Source organism: Pituophis catenifer, unplaced genomic scaffold (genome assembly GCF_029215685.1).
Source record: "Pituophis catenifer annectens isolate HBS135680 unplaced genomic scaffold, rPitCat1.0.hap2 SCAF_6, whole genome shotgun sequence".
Taxonomy (NCBI): domain Eukaryota; kingdom Metazoa; phylum Chordata; class Lepidosauria; order Squamata; family Colubridae; genus Pituophis; species Pituophis catenifer.
The window spans coordinates 96384495-96398615 of record NW_027256886.1 but is presented as its reverse complement, the minus strand read 5'-3'; the positions used below and the strand labels follow the sequence as shown (position 1 = coordinate 96398615).

The 14121-nt window shown below is 42.6% G+C and overlaps 1 protein-coding gene across 1 annotated transcript in view; it reads left to right on the top strand.

Moving 5' to 3' along the window:
- The first annotated feature begins 12617 nt into the window (after positions 1–12617).
- The window catches only part of EIF3F (eukaryotic translation initiation factor 3 subunit F), a 46088-nt gene continuing 44584 nt past the window's right edge, over positions 12618–14121 (top strand). The window contains exon 1 of the mRNA XM_070945115.1: positions 12618–12935. Within this exon, the coding sequence (XP_070801216.1) occupies positions 12650–12935 (286 nt within the window). The 5' untranslated portion in view covers positions 12618–12649. The remainder of the gene's footprint in view (positions 12936–14121) is intronic.

Sequence of the window (14121 nt, the reverse complement as noted above, 5' to 3'; positions counted from 1 at the left end):
CTGTATATTTGCAAGTTCCTGGTCGGTACACATAGGTCTTCACAGAAGCCGACATATGATGTTACAGTATCTGTGAGTTCACCCAGGTCTGTAAGGTATCTTCAAAAATATTCCTATCAGTGCAGTCAAAGCAAACCTGTAGCTTTAAAATTTTTAAAATTCTCACCTCTCTTTCTGCAGATTCCATCAGTTTCTGTTCTGTCCCCGTCCCACACACGCACCTCCACAGATGGCCCAGAGTTAATAAACCACACGACAAAGTCTTTGAAGATAAAGCTGGCAGCAACCCAGTGGCTAGCTGCCAATTCAGACTTTACTCACACAAAACAAAGATTAAACTGCAAGCATTCTGATAAAGCAGGCAAAGTTTCAGCAATACAAGGATTAGTCCAAATGCAGTCCGACAAGGCAGGCAAAAGTCCAGTAACGCAGAGATCATGGATTATTTCTAGTTTTTGCTCATCACAAACTGAACCGGCCACCACACCCACATTTATACCCTGTGGGGTGTGGTCCAGTGACTCAGCTAATCTCTGGCACGCCTTCCCCTCTGCTGCACACGCTTCTCCCTGCGCCACTGTTGAGGATCCAGCCAGCACTTATCTCCTTCGTCGCTGTCCACCTGTGGCTGCGGGGACATGCTTGGCTTTGGGCCTATCTCTTGGCCTTCAGTGTCCTCCGGAGGCATTGCCAGAGAGGAGGGTCCTGGAGAGAGAGGCCTTGCCAACTCCTCTCCCTCACTCTCAGATATCTGCATCTGTCGATAGCTCAGGCTCAGGCAACGGAGCCACAACAGTTTCATCCAACCATTACTTTCTTTCTTATTCTTTCAACCAATTCATTTTATCTATCTATCTATCTCTCTATCCATCCATCTATCTATGTTTTGAAATTTGATAGTCTTTCTCTACATGATAAAATCATCACAACATGCTTCTTTCATAGTGGTCACAGATGTGGTCAGTTTATATTATTTTGTACCATTTATTCTTAATCCTATTCAAATTAAAACCCATTGACAATTTAAAAGCTAAAAAACTAAAAAAGACTAAAGATTTATTTACTTCACTTTTTACCATTTATATTCATTGCATTTTCTCTATCAAACTATTGGTCTTTCATATATTTTCCTTGTTGCATCATATATTCTTAAATTCACTGCAAATGATACAGGTTCTTACCAACATGACATCAACTGCATACAAGACTGCAGCACATGTAAACATGCCTGTAACAACTGACAAGTATTCCTGATACATGTCTCCTTGCACATTGTAAAACAATGGAAACATTATTTTCATTGAAGCTCTGTACATTATACAATACCTTATAACCGGGATGGCGAACCTATGGCACGCGTGCCACGGGTGGCACGCGGAGCCATATTAGTGGGCACGCCAGCTCAGCTCTGGGGCACATGCATGTGCTGGCCAACTGATTTTCGGGCCTTCTGGGCCCACCAGAAGTAGGTAAACAGGCTGTTTCCTGCCTCTGGAGGGCCTGGGGGGAGGGGGAGGCCTGTTCTTTTTTCTTACCTGGCTCCAGATCCTCTCTATTTATCTGGGAAGGGCGAAAACAGCCTTCCTTGGAGGCCCCTACGGAGGCTGAAAGGGCCCATTTCCCGACTCCCAGTGGGACAGGAAGTGACTTTTTTGCTGTCCCCTGCCTCCAGAGACTCCTAGAGAGGCTCCTAGAGACTCCTAGAGAGGCTCTGGAGGCAAAAAATGTCACTTCCTGTCCCACCGGGCGTTGGGAAATGGGCCCTTTCAGCCTCTGTAGGGCCTCCACAAGGGAGCGGGAAAGGCTGTTTTCGCCCTTCCCAGATAAATAGAGAGGATCTGGAACCAGGTAAGAAAGAAAAATGGGTCTACCAGGCCATCATGTACCAGGAGCGGGGGGGGGAGGAGGGAGGGTTGCGCACGCATGCGCGTGGACACATGCACACGTGATCCTCCCCCGCCCCCCTTCTCCTGGCACGCGATGGCAAAAAGGTTATAATAATCTTTGAAAAAAGTGGTGGTTCTTTTATAATTTTTTCTTTTTTTTTCTTTTTTTAATATACTTTATTAAATTTTTCCATTATAAAAGAAAAATATATAATCTCTACCTCCTTCAGAGGCACAGTGTTTATACATATTAAGAAATCATACATCATACATTTTGAACAGCTAAGGATGAAGCATATTTGATGTATGATTTCTTATAATTTTTTCTTTCTCATCCAAAGCTTGTTCATTTCATTTTACCCAATGCATTTTTCCTACTTCCTATTACAAGAAAGATTTCTGTTTCACTTTCCACATCCTCTTTCTTTCCAAATTTTTCATTGTGTATTAGAATAAAATACTTTTTCATACAAAATTCATACTTTTGCATCCTGCTGTTCTCATTTCTCTCTTTCCCTTCTTTCCCCAGTTCTACCTTAACTCTTAACACCAAAATCTCACATTGTGGTTGTATACTTCCCTTGTTCTTCCAGTGTTTCATTATACACAAATTATGCTTTTCTGTTCTTTCCTTTACCACATACGGTTATGGAAAGATGCATGCTTAGATCTCATGTTCAAAATTGACCTTTTTCTAAGCAGATAATCAACTGTACTGAAGGTAGTCCTCGACTTATGACTACAATTGAACCCAAAATTAGTAACATGGTTATTTAAGTGAATCTGCTTCCCCATTGGCTTTCCTTGTCAGAAGGTTGCCAAAGATTGACCAGAGGACACTGCAGCTGTCATGAGTCAGTTGCCAAGCATCTGAATTGTGATCATGTGACCATGGGGACCTGGACTGAAAGTTCTGACAGCCACTCGCCCCTCCCCGTGGTCATGTGATTCCATTTTGGGTGATCAGCAACTGACTTGCACTTACAGTTGTTGGTAGTATCCTGTAATCACCTGACTGAAATTTACTTTGGGGTTGTTGTTTTTTCCTGGAATAGTGTTTACTTCCAATTTTCAGCAAAAAACACCCATTGCATACAATAGGTTTGCTTAATGACTACCACAAAAAGGTCATCAAATTGGGCATAGTCACATGATGACCTTCTTAATCACACAACTTTCAACTGCAATTCTGGCTCCATTACGGTTGTAAGTCAAGGACTACCTGTAATGCTTTTGTAAAATACATTTCATTGCTTGACAGTAATGTTAGAAATCATGTAGTTAAACAGTGATCAAAGAAACCCTGACACAACAAATTTAAATAATATGCTGTTATTAACTAGGCTTGTAAAACTTGTAAAAAAGGTAAGCAGGTGTCTTGTTTATCTTTGTAGGTGACACTTCCTAGCATGGTCTTATTCTTATTAATAGACAAGTGTAGCTTCATGTTAGGTAGCAGCCTTCTTCCATTTTTATCGCTTGCATTCATGTTTTGTCTCATTCCATGTGGAATGTGTGAGAGTAGGAATACAGATGAGAAGCCAAACTTCAAACAGCCATGTTTATTGCAGACAATGACTCAGTAAAACCAACATGCAATTTCCGGCTGATAGCCCCTTTTAAAAGAAAACTATCAGCCTTTAACCAATAACATTAAAATATATCCTACACCTGCGTGGGAAAAAAAAAGTCTCTGCTCATGCCTGCGCGGATATAACACCCCTTCTCCCTTGGGGAAACTTTGTATACCACAAACATAATCACCCAGATACATTGGTCTACGGCGGCTTCGCGTCGACTGGCAGCTCTCCTGTATTTCTGTTGGGCCCTCACACATCGACTGCATTCTCAACAATTCTTCAACTACATCAGATGGCTTACAGATACTCTCTGCCCCCCCCCCCGAACATATCCCTCAGTTGGAGATGGGCAAGAACGAGATGAGCTCCGTGACCCTCAATAACAGGTGTTTCATTCTGCACGGCCTCAGCCCTTCAGATACCTTTCACTGCGTTGTTGTCCCTCTCGGTCTTCTGGATTCCCACCCTGGTTTATTTCTTCCAGCTCCCTAATGGCTGTGCCCATCACTCAGCTCCGAAGCTGATCGATATGTCGGCACTACAGGCGCCCATCCTTGAGCTCCACCCGGTACGAACGGGGACCCATAGCATCTGTAATCTGTGCCGGCAGCCATATGGGTTGACCAGTATAATTCCGGGTGTATACTAGATCACCTTGCTCAAAGGTCCTGACCGTACTTTCCCAGTCTGTGAGGGTTTCTGTCGAATAATCGGGGTGTATTCTATCTAAATTTGTTCTTAGTCGGCAGATGAGCACGTCATCAAAATAGGGCACAACCCCAGGGATGCCATATAATAAACGTTCCATCAGGTTTTGAAACAACCCTGGGGCCACGCTCACCCCAAACTAGGCGGCGACAATGGAACGCCCCCCCCCCCCCGATGTGTTATGATTGTTTGGGCTTCGGCAGTGGCGTCATCTACAGGGAGCTGCTGATACGCTTGAGCAAGATCTAACTTTGCAAAGATCTTAACTCCATCCCCCCCGAATGTAATAAGTGCTGCACCACTGGTAATGGATAAGCATTATGTTGAAGAGCCCTATTCAACGTACATTTATAATCTGCACAAATTCGGACCGACCCATCTGGTTTCACTGGCGTCACGATAGGGGCCTCCCACTTGGCATGGTCCACCGGTTCCAGTACGCCTTGCTGAATCAATTTATCTAGTTGTTTGTCATCTTTGGGCTTTAGTGCAAATGGCACCCTCCTTGGTTTCATTTTTTTATTTTTTTAGACATACAACATAAAATACATCTTTTTAGAGCAAGGATTTGATCCGGTATAAAATAGGTACAATTACTCACATTCCCTCAACCAATTTTGTTCCAAATTTTATCCATTTATAGCTTTAAAAAAAAAGAAAGAAAAAAAAAGAAAAAAATCTTATTCTAAGCATTTATCATTCTACTATATCACCCAAAATTCTAAACAATTATTTCCAAATAGACACCATTACAAATCTTTATCATTTTAACAATCAATATTATCTCCAGATATATTTTCCTCCACTCCTAACTTTTTATTTTTTGGCTAGTTCACAGTTTTGTTTTAACTGTTACCCAGCGTATGCTTTCCTCCACTCCTAACTCTATTTATTGGCTGGTTCACAGCTTTACTTTGTTTTCCAGCACATGCTTTCCTCCACTCCTAACTCTTATTTTTATTTTTAACTGGTTCCCAGCTTTGCTTTAACTGTTCTTCAGTATGATGCTTTCCTCCACTCCTACCTTGTTTGTAAGACTGGATCACAGCTTTGCTTTCACTGTTCTCCAGAATCATGCTTCCCTCCACTCCTAACTTCATTTGTTTAGCTGGTTCATAGAATTTTATTTTAGTTATTGTCCAGCTTTATGTTTTCCTTCATTCCTAACTCTTATTTTTATTTTTAACTGGTTCCCAGCTTTGCTTTAACTGTTCTCCAGTATGATGCTTTCCTCCACTCCTACCTTGTTTGTAAGACTGAATCACAGCTTTGCTTTCACTGTTCTCCAGAATCATGCTTCCCTCCACTCCTAACTTCATTTGTTTAGCTGGTTCATAGCATTTTATTTTAGTTATTGTCCAGCTTTATGTTTTCCTTCATTCCTAACTCTTATTTTTATTTTTAACTGGTTCCCAGCTTTGCTTTAACTGTTCTCCAGTATGATGCTTTCTTCCACTCCTACCTTGTTTGTAAGACTGGATCACAACTTTGCTTTCACTGTTCTCCAGAATCATGCTTCCCTCCACTCCTAACTTCATTTGTTTAGCTGGTTCATAGCATTTTATTTTAGTTATTGTCCAGCTTTATGTTTTCCTTCTTTCCTACGTCTCTTATTCAGTTATTTAACTTTAAATTAATTCACAATGTATTACCCATATTTATTTTTCGATCCATTCTCCTCCCTATCTTTTACTAATTTAAAATAAGAATGTATATCAACCAATATCTTAACTCCTATTCTCTCCTAGGCTTTCTCCCATTCCATGCTTATTTCTTATTTTCTATAAGTAACATTTTAAGTCACTTTAAAATCAATTTTCTATAATTGTTAAGTCTGTAAATAATTCTTTTTAATATCCAGCACCTTGAAAAACATTTTCTTCTACATTATTAGGTCTGTAAATAGAGCTTATTAAAGATTCAAAATTTAAAAAGGCATTAGAACATCCAGAAATCATGTTTTTCAATCATTTGTACTCTTGTTTTCTAGTCAAATTATTTGTATATTTATAAGGTCAATTTCAATAAAAATAATAGTAAAGAGAGAGAGAGAATAGTACAATATTAATAATAGTTAGAATAAAAAAAGAAAAAAGAAGAAAAAAAAGGAAAGAATAGAAATAACAAAAGAGATTGAAAAAGAAGAATTAGGAAAAGTAGAGAGGGGAAAAAAGACAAAGAAGAAAATAAGAAAAAAAAAAGAAGAAATAGAGAACAAAGAACAAAGAGAACAGAAAAAAGAAGAAATAGAGAACAAAGAGAAGGAAAGTATCTCCTAATGTTATTCAGACATCAAACACCCAGACACCATTACATCCATTTAAATCAAACTATAGTATTTTGTTATCTTGTTACATAATATATTCCATTTTTTTTCTTCTGTCTAAGTATGTTTCTTTTCCATTTCAGTGTCATCAAAGTTATAAGTTCTGTAAAATTAGTTCTGAATTAGCTATTCCATATATAGTATCATCATGTCCTTTTATTGCCGTGTCCCCTCTCTGTTGCCACTCTTATTAGTTCAGTTTTCATTATTCCATTTAGTTTCTTCTTTCTGATCTTCAATACATCCTCCAATAAACAGATTATATATCCAAAGTCAAGCCTCCTGAATTTTTCTCAAAATAATCCACTTTAAGTAACAAGCAACAAAGTTTCTCAGCAGAAAGCAGAAACAAGCAGTCTGGAATTTACACTTTCACTTCTCAGCTGGTAACCATTTTGTCCATCTCCATTTGTCTTTGTTTTTAAAAGTGTATTTATTTCCTCTTCTCTTTCCTCTCTCTCAAACATAATCCATTCTCATTTAGCCACAAAAAAAGAAAAAAACCCCCAGATCTGTAGTGAGATCGTTTCCAAGAAGTCAGTAATTAACGCTATCCATCAACAGGTCTTTTCCTTCCACCATTCATTTGAGCCTTTTTGCCCCAATAGTTCTCAGCCGCTGTTAAAGCTGGGGCACACTTATTATAATCCAGCATTTACGGGCAGTTCCCGCCTGGGCAGAAGTCCACTCACCTGGCTTTCAAACTCCCTGCTCCACTCTCTGCTTCTCCTCCTGCACATCCTTTTGTTCCGATTGCTGCAGTCTTGGGGCAGCCGCCATGGCTGCTGCATCCACTGCCGCTGGCGCAGAGGGCAATCCTCCGGTCACGAGAACCTGCCCGTTCCTCTCGGCCATCCGAGGGGTCCCTCTCTAACTCCCTTTCCCTACAGGACAGGGTAGGTCCACAGACTTGCCGGTGGCGGCTTAACAGATGGGGTTTTCGCGGGGCTCCGAGGAGCCCCGCTAATTCCCTGTCTGAATCGCCGCAGCGCCAACTGGAAGTCCCCCTCCTCGATTTCATTCTTATTGGTGCCACCTTGGGGTCCAAACTGAAGGATATCAGGGTACCCCTATATTCTCCCAACTTTCTGTCAAACACATCAGCGAACTCTTTACTCAACTCTCCGATGGTTTCTCCCTGGATTTTATGAACCCCAGTAATCTCTAACCCCAATGCTGCAAACCAATCCAGTCCCAGGAGGTTAGGCAGTGCACTTTCAACAACAACCAATTTAAGTGGCCCGGATAAGTCTTTATATTCTACGTGGAACGTTCTGCTACCCTTAATGGGGATGTTATTTCCTTGATAATCTCTCAAACAAATGCGACTACGTATAAGCTTCTGCTCGGCTCTGTGTGGCACCAATTTCTATAGAGTCTGCCAGGATACCATTGTTGTTGCCAATCCTGTATCCACTTCCATCCGGCAGTGAGATTTTATTTATTTATAAAATTTGTATGCCGCCCTATCTCCAAGGTCTCAGGGCGGCTCACAACAACAATCACTCAGAGTGCGGCCGTGCGGGTGGTTATGGGAGCGGCATGGAGCTCCCATGTAAACCTCTCCTGCGCGAGCTGCACTGGCTCCCGGTGGTCTTCCGGGTGCGCTTCAAGGTTCTGGTTACCACCTTTAAAGCGCTCCATGGCTTAGGACCTGGTTACTTACGGGACCACCTACTACCATCAATAGCCTCCCACCGACCAGTACGCTCCCACAGAGAGGGGCTCCTCCAGGTGCCGTCGGCCAAACAATGTCGGCTGTCGGCCCCTAGGGGGAGAGCCTTCTCTGTGGGGGCACCGATGATCTGGAACGAGCTCCCCCCAGAGATACGGAGGATTCCGGATCTGCGCACCTTCCGCCGCGAGCTGAAGACTCTGTTATTTTATCAAGCTGGCCTCGCCTAAATCTTCTCCCTTTTAAGTGCAAATTTTAAATTTTAATGTATTTTAAAATATGGGTATTTTAAATTATGGGTATTAATTCAGCCAAATTTATTTAATTCATTTTATTCGATGTTAAATTTTGTATATGTATGTGTTTTATTTTATGGCTGTTCACCGCCCTGAGTCCTTCGGGAGTAGGGCGGTATAGAAATTCAATAAAATAAATAAAATAAATCAACCAAGCAACCATTAAAATCAACAAATATACACAAAAATATGAAAAGTTTAACAATTTTTAAAATATACTACCCCATCAGTCCAGGCTGGGGGACATAAATAGCCAGGTTTTCAATTCACGGTGGAAGGTGCAAAGGTCAGGGGCCAACCGGAACCCCAAGGGAAGTTGATTCCAAAGGTGGGGCGCTCACAAAGCTCTACCCCTGAAGGTCGCCAGCCGACATTGTCTAGCCGACGGCACCCTGAGTAGGCCCTCTCTGTGAGAGTGCACTGGGCAATGGGAAGTTGACGCTGGTTGCAGGTGGTCCAACAAATAGCCTGGGCCTAAGCCATGAAGGGCTTTATAGGTTAACACCAGCACCTTGAATTTCACCCGGAGGGCAACCGGCAACCAATGCAAGCTGCGCAGGAGAGGTGTAATATGGGAATATCGGGTCCCTCCCGCAACAACCTGCGCAACCGCATTCTGTACCAGCTGAAGCCTCCGGGTAGTCTTCACGGGCAGACCCAGGTAGAGAGCATTGCAGTAGTCGATCTGGGAGGTGACTAGTGCATGAGTGACTGTGTGTAGGGCATCTCGGTCCAAGTATCCTGCAATAAGGACAGTAATGTAAATTTTACTACTTCCCGGAATCCCGGTTTGATTGCTCTCCCTCTCTGAATGACAAGCGTCTGTATTAATAGTAAAACACTTGTCCTCTGGGGTTCTTAACCTCGGTGGGCCATGCTTTTCCCCCCATTTCGAATTGAAGTCTGTCCAGTTGGGGCAAGCAATGCGGCACGGCAAACTTGTGCTAAGTGACCCTTCTTCCCACACCGTCTACAAATGGTGTTTTTATGGCGACACATAGCTCTTGGATGGTTTCCGCCGCACGCTATACACGAGAACAACTTTCGATCCTCTGTCCATCTATGTTCCTTGCTAGCCGCTCTCAACCGATGGACATCATCATGATTATTTCCCTCATCTTCAGTGTCCTCCCGTAATTCCATCTCTCCCCGATGGACGGTTCCCCTCTTCTAGCCGCCAGGGGGCTGCCCAACTTCTGTATCTCTTCCGTCGATCTATTCGATGATTCAACAGCTTGCGCTGCCTCTATTGCTGTCTGTAGCGTTAATGTTGGTTTCGCCAATAATCGCCTCTGTAATCGAACATCCCGAACCCCACAGACCAATCTGTCTCGAAGGGCTTCATCTAAGTTGCTAAATTCACAATAGATAGCTGCTTTCCTGAGGGCTGCCATATAACAACTGATAGACTCATCCTCCGCCTGGTCCCTATTGTAAAAAGCATGTCTTCTAGCAATACAAGATGGTCGAGGAGCATAATGTTTCCTCAATTTGCTTAATAATATGTCCCAAGGAACTATCAGCAGGGGTTGGGGCACCATGAGGGCCCTCGCTGTCTCAAACACTTCTTTTCCACAAATGCTCAAAAAAAGTGCTCGTTTACGATTGTCTGTGATATTTGTATAGTCATTAGCTTCCAATATACAGTCAAAAAGGATTAGATAAGAATCCCATGTTTGTGTTTCAGGATCAAACGGAACAAACTGTAGTGAGTTAGCCATTCTCTTTTCAAAACAGTTTCCACTCACACGTGCCTCTTTTATCTCTACGTTGGCTCAGGGCCCAGCAATTCCTCCTTCGTCGCCAATGGAATGTGTGGGAGTAGGAATACAGATGAGAAGCCAAACTTCAAATAGCCATGTTTATTGCAGACAATGAATCAGTAAAACCAACATGTAATTTCTGACTGATAGCCCCTTTTAAAGGAAAACTATCAGCCTTTAACCAATAACATTAAAATATGTCCCACACCTGCGTGGCAGAAGAAAAGTCTCTGTTCATGCCTGCGCGGACATAACACCATATGTCCATTGAAATGGGCTCATTCAACATGTCACCCCAGCCAGGTAAACAGTACAATTGCTACATTCATAAACAGCTTTGGTTATTAGTCATAAAGTGAGTAGACATAAACTTAAAAAAATAAGAGGAATGAGGAAATGTAATTATCCCTCAGACAGGAATACATTATTAAAATTAGATTCCCTGTTTTAAACCATTTTGGATATAAAGAGAAGGCATTGAAAGTCACAGAGAGTAACAAAAGGCCTGTAAAAATGCAACTTGTTCAAACCATGGTATTTTCCATAGCCTCATATGAATTTGGCACTACAGAAACAAGACAGCAATTGTTTCGTCTAAATGCCATGTGCACCCATACTATTTCCATAAGGTATCATCTAAGCCAGGGGTCCCCAGCTTAGACTTAGACTTGACTTAGACTTAAAATAACTTTATTGTGACTTTGAATGTACACTAATTGGCATACATTAAAATGAAATTTTGTTGCACGCAGCTCTCAAAGGGTCATCACCTCCAATATACAATACATAAATATGATTAAATAAATAAATACAAAAGTATGCAGTTACGGACTAAAATAAAATTTTTATAAATATAAGTAAACAAAATGTTTTCACTGCCTTTGAAACTAATTCGTGAACATGAAGATCTAAGCCCCAGAGCTCACTGTAACAACATTGCTAAAAAGGCATTAAGAGTTGTCAACCTTATTTTACGAAATTTTCTCTCTGGTAACGCTATACTTCTAACTAGGGCATACAAAACCTTTGCCAGACCTATCCTTGAATAATGCTCACCTGCCTGGAACACACACTGTGTTTCGGACATTAATACATTAGAGTGGGTCCAGAGGTATTTTACAAGAAGAGTACTCAACTACTCTCTCGCAATAAAATTCCTTATACCACCAGCCTTGAAATTTTAGGCCTGGGTAACCTTGTAAGGTCCCAGATGTTTCCCCGAGCCACTGAAATGCCAAAGAGAGTGAGACTTGGGACGAGGCTTGCAAAAAAATATCAGCTTTTTATTCTTGGGCCAAAGTAAAAAGTCTGGGTAATACTATTTCCAAAACACAAGACAAAAACATGTAAGGAATAGATACACACTGCAAGAGTGGCTCAGAGTATTTTAGCTGATAGAAACAAAGTTTATCCAATCAAAGGTTCATCACCAGCATGATCTTTCTTTGTTCGGGCCTCTGTCTCTGTCCACACTTCGCTATTTTACAGAGTATCCCTTGTCCTTGTGTGTTTGGGCTCCTAGGCAGCCCCCACCCCCCTACCCCCTTATCTATGGAGTAGGATGTTCCTGGGAACTGCCTCTAAGGATGTGCCTAGCTCTGAAACAAATTACAGAAGCCAGAAACCAAATAGAAAAGGATACAATTCTCTTACAGAATGAATTCCTAACAAATGATTCCCAACCATAGCAGAATAGTACAAGCAACTTCTTTTAACAGAAGCAAAGAGCAAAGGTTAGATTGATTCGTATCAATATGGCCTTTCAACCTTGAACTGCGCAGTCTACGTTACGACCTAAGCTTAGTACGTAAGATTATGTACCATAATGTCCTACCTGTTAATGAATACTTTTAACTTCAACCGCAATAACACAAGGGCTATTAATAGATACAAACTATATGTAATCTGCTCTAATCTTGATTGTAGAAAATACGACTTCAGCAATAGAGTAGTAAATGTGTGAAACACGCTACCTATTGTTAATTCCTCTACCCCCAAAACCTTGCATCTTAAACTGCCTACCGTGGACCTTACACGTTTCTTCAGAGGTCCCTGAGGGGGCGTGCACCAGCTTTCCTACCGTCCCTGTCCTATTGTCTCCATTTATATGTACTAATTTTATGTGTTTATGGCTATGTTTTGCTAATTTATATCCATTTATTTGTACCATTTTTCACGTGTCTATACTGTTACTGTTTCCTTGTACATGTTGACAAATAGTAAAATAAATGAAGATCCATCCGCGTGCTTCACGAAACGATAAAAAACGAACGAATCTCACGGAACTCGCTCCTGATTGGGGAAAGTGCCTGTAGACAAGCAGCAGGAACAGCCTATTAGTAGCTGCTTTTGGGGAGGCGGGTTGTCCGTGATCAGTCACCGCCTGAGAGTGCTCGCGCTTTCTTTCTCCACAAAATGGCGGCGGCAGTAGGGGTGCCTGGCGCCTCACCGAGCGTCGTAATTCCGTCTCCACCGCCTCCGGCCGCTTCTTCTCCCAACACAACCTCGATAACTGCTATGCCGGCCATCCTTACTCCTCCGACCGCGGCGGCTGCACCGCCGCCGCCTCCTCCGGCCGCGCTGGCGGCGCCTTTTCCCGGTGGTCGTGCGGTCCGGCTCCACCCGGTGGTGCTGGCCTCTATCGTGGACAGCTTTGAGAGGCGCAACGAGGGTGCGGCCCGCGTTATCGGCACGTTGCTTGGTAAGGACCGCGTGCTCCGCGTGCTCCGCTGAGGAGGCGGCGGTTGAATCCGAAGGTCCGCTAGCTGCTCTCTTGGCACTCTAGGGTGTTTTGAGGAGGAAGCCCAGCGCAAAGTTGCCTTCTATCCCGCGCCGAGGTGCAGGCACGAAGTAGAGAAAGGGTGGTGGGAAGGCCGGCCTGCGGAGAAGACCCTGTTCGGTCACCAGGTGCCCGGCTTTTATCCATTCCAGGCGTTAGATGGAGCCTGCCCATTTCAGAGATGCCGTGTGGAGCACGCTTTGGAAGCGGAATGAGATTCTGGACACGGGTGTCCACAATAATAAAAAGACGTAAATTAATGAATCGTAAATGAATAAAAAATAAATGTGGAAGTTTGAGTCAGTTTAGTGTAATGGTTAAGGCACCAGGCAAACCAGGAAACCGACTTCTAGTCCCGCTTTAGGCAGGAAAGCTGGCTGGATGACTTTGGGCAAGTCATTCCTTCAAATTACATCCAGTGGAATCCTGGATTTTGTGAGAGAGAAAAAGAACCTCAGCAGAACCCGCCTCACAGGGTTGATGTGGTGACAACAGGAGGAGAAAGAGTATTAGATATGTTTGCTTCTGGCACCTTCTATGTCAGAGGTCTTCAAACTTGGCAGCTTTAAGACTTGTGGACTTCAACTCCCAGAATTCTCCAGCCAGCATAGCTGCATAGCTGGCTGGAGAATTCTGGGAGTTGAAGTCCACAAATCTTAAAGCTGCCAAGTTTGAAGACCTCTGTTATACCTCATGTTGGGCAGCGGTCTTCAGAGGGTGTTTAGGGAATCACATTTCATTGCATCACTGAAATAAAGCTGTCCAGTTTTGTTTGTGCCAATTATTGTAAGATAAATGGTAAGATAAAGTCCCCCTCCACCTCCTGTTTTCCCCACAACAATCCCCCTTGTGAGTGGTTGGACAGAGAGTGACTGGCCCAAAGTCACCCAGCTGGCTTTCATGACTAAGGCAGGACTTTTAAACCTCATGGTCTCCAGTGAGACTATTTTTGTAGCATTAAGTAGTACGTTAGAATTTTTCAAGTGATTATTTGGTTGAAAGGCAACTTGGTGTTCATAGCCTCAAATTAAAAAAGAGATTATATTTTTAATATGAAAAATATTATTTGAAGTGAATCTTTATATTTTGTAGCTTTGTTACAGCGTTG